Source organism: Cyprinodon variegatus, unplaced genomic scaffold (genome assembly GCF_000732505.1).
Source record: "Cyprinodon variegatus isolate N-32 unplaced genomic scaffold, C_variegatus-1.0 Scaffold558, whole genome shotgun sequence".
In the NCBI taxonomy this organism is placed as follows: domain Eukaryota; kingdom Metazoa; phylum Chordata; class Actinopteri; order Cyprinodontiformes; family Cyprinodontidae; genus Cyprinodon; species Cyprinodon variegatus.
Window position 1 is genome coordinate 102502 of NW_015151011.1, and position 2487 is coordinate 104988.

The 2487-nt window shown below is 41.4% G+C and overlaps 1 protein-coding gene across 1 annotated transcript in view; it reads right to left on the minus strand.

Annotated features, from left to right (window-relative positions):
• The window catches only part of wdr7 (WD repeat domain 7), a 133029-nt gene that overhangs the window by 77144 nt on the left and 53398 nt on the right, over positions 1 to 2487 (minus strand). Inside the window, exon 21 of the mRNA XM_015391739.1 lies at positions 711 to 824. Coding sequence (XP_015247225.1) covers positions 711 to 824 — 114 coding nt within the window. The remainder of the gene's footprint in view (positions 1 to 710; positions 825 to 2487) is intronic.

Genomic DNA, 2487 nt, shown 5'->3' on the forward strand with positions numbered 1-2487 from the left:
GTGTCGTTTTTTTGACTCGCATTATAGTGTAGGCTTCAAGGAAAAAAACTACAAAATGGCGGCGCCAGTACTGGATTTTTTTTTCTATTTTATTATATTTTTTGGCATCGATCCTAGTTTTTTTTTTAGTTACTATTGGTTTGCTCCCGCTCCCGTCTGCTCCCGTTAATGTTTAATCATGTACCGTAGCTCATTTTCATTCTGGCCTGTTGGTTTAAAAAAAATAATAACTAGTTTCATCCAGACAATTAATTTCTCTGTGGTTGGACTCGGTGCTGCCCCAACTAGTTGCTCACCACATACCAAAATAAATCGTTTTTCCAGATGATGCAAAGTTTAATGTGACGCTGTTACCATTAGTTATAAAACTAAGAAAATAAGTCTAAGGAAGTTTTCATCCAGAATTGTAGAAAAATGTTCCTTTATTAGGGTAGAGCAGTAAAACTTCTGGCATTAACAGTTTTCCTGCATTACTTTTACTTTTATACTTTGAGTCGTTTTAAAAATGGTGCTTTTATACTTTTACTGGAGTAAAAAGCTGAAGTTGATCCTGTAAAAGTAGGATTTATAGTTCTACAGGAGTAATAAACATTAAAACTTGTGACACCTCTGCTTGCTTCATGAATGTGATGAAAACACAAACAAACAAACAGAAATAAAAGTCTAAGAATTCAAGTCATCCAGATGAACTAAAGCTGAGCTTAACCTACCTGCGGTGATGTCGTCATCAGTGACGTCCATCTCCTCCTCGGTAGCCTTGGTTTCCACGGGCTGAGCCTCTGGAGGGGGCGGGGCCTGAGGGGCGGCCTCGGTGGCTGCTCCAGCTGTGGAGATGAAGTGAAAACAGAAAATCAGGAGGTATTGCTGCTCGTGCTCGTGAGGAAAACCTCTTTCAGGGTTGGGCCTCATTAAGAGGCTAACGCAGCTAATAAAGGCCTCCTCGTTATCCAGAAAACGAATGGCAGAATTATCTTCGTATTGCCAATTAAGAGCGGATTTTAATTAGCAGCTGGGACTAATGAATGATAACGCTCTAATGAACGCAGAGGCTAAAGGTAACCAGAGTCCACGCTGGTCTAATCTGTTGGAAAACAGCCTGACTAATGAATTAGAAACACGGGGTCTGGTTCCTGTGCGCCGAGGCTCAGCTGGACACACTGAGTTTTCTGCAGAAATGAAACCAGGTACCCCAGAACCTGAAGCATCGCGTACAATTTCACACAACTGGCTTCATTACGCCAATAAAAAGCCTTTAATTACAGTGATTGTAATTCCATTGATAAATCCTGGTTAACTTCATGTTCCAATTAAGCTGCTGCAGCACACAGCGGACGGCTTTGCTTCACACACACAGGCTCTGACAGAAGGCCGATACGGCGGCTGATTGTTGATTGTTTGTCTGGAACATTAAAGTGATAAAAACTTAATTAGACTTAATTAAAACGTAATTGATGTTTAGCCGTGCTGAGAGCGGGCATCTCTAGTGGGGAGTTTCACCATCCACAAAGGTCCGCTTAATTAAACGGAAAGAACAGGAACAAGCCCAGACGTTAGGAGGGGGGTTGTTATCTTAAAGGCAGACGGACCAGCAGCAAACAACATGTCAAAATAAACAAGTTTATTCTTTTATTTGAATATCTACAGGAAGCTCACAGCCTTTCTATAAAACATAACTATCGTCTGGAAACTGGGCGCTAATAGCATCTCTTTTTATTCTGTTGGAAGATTTTTTTTTTATTTAAAAGCTAAAATGAAGTTGACTTATATCTGAAAACTAATTAATAATTATTTAAATGTACATTTTTGCTCTAATAAATTCTTACTTATGTTCTTTAAATACATATTTTTTAGCTGATGATGGATTTTGAGGTGTAGGACTGAAGAAACGACTTTACACTAGTGAATAAAGTGAATGTGATTGGTCGATTATCAAGGGGGCGGGATTGTTGTGGCGGAAGGTTCGCAAGAAAGTTTGGTTGTGGCCGGTTTGTCGGAAGCATCTTGCTAACCAGTTAGCATCTTAGTGCTAGCAGGTTCCCAATGGGAAATTCCATTGGGACCAAGTAGCACTAAGTTGCTAACCAGTTAGCATCTTAGTGCTAGCAGGTTCCCAATGGGAAATTCCATTGGGACCAAGTGGCACTAAGTTGGTGACCTAAGGGCAGATTATACTTCTGCCCATCAAATGTCGCTCGGTTCTGGTCGTGAACCGGTTTCGCTGGTTTGCTTCTGCATCGTCGGTCTGGAATTTCTAGAGACGCACTGCAGTTTCCCGCCAAAGCGCAAGGGGGAGCCTATTCGAGAACTTAGGCGGCGCCGGCGGGAGTGTTTATCTTCCAAAACAAAAATGGCGCATCTCCAAGAGATCACGGTCACGGAGATGAATCTAGAGTTACTAGACATCTAAGAGGAACAGGTTCTGTTAATGGGGTTGGTTAAAAGAGCGATGAAGCTTTCGTCGTAGTTATCCATTGTAGTTGATCTTTG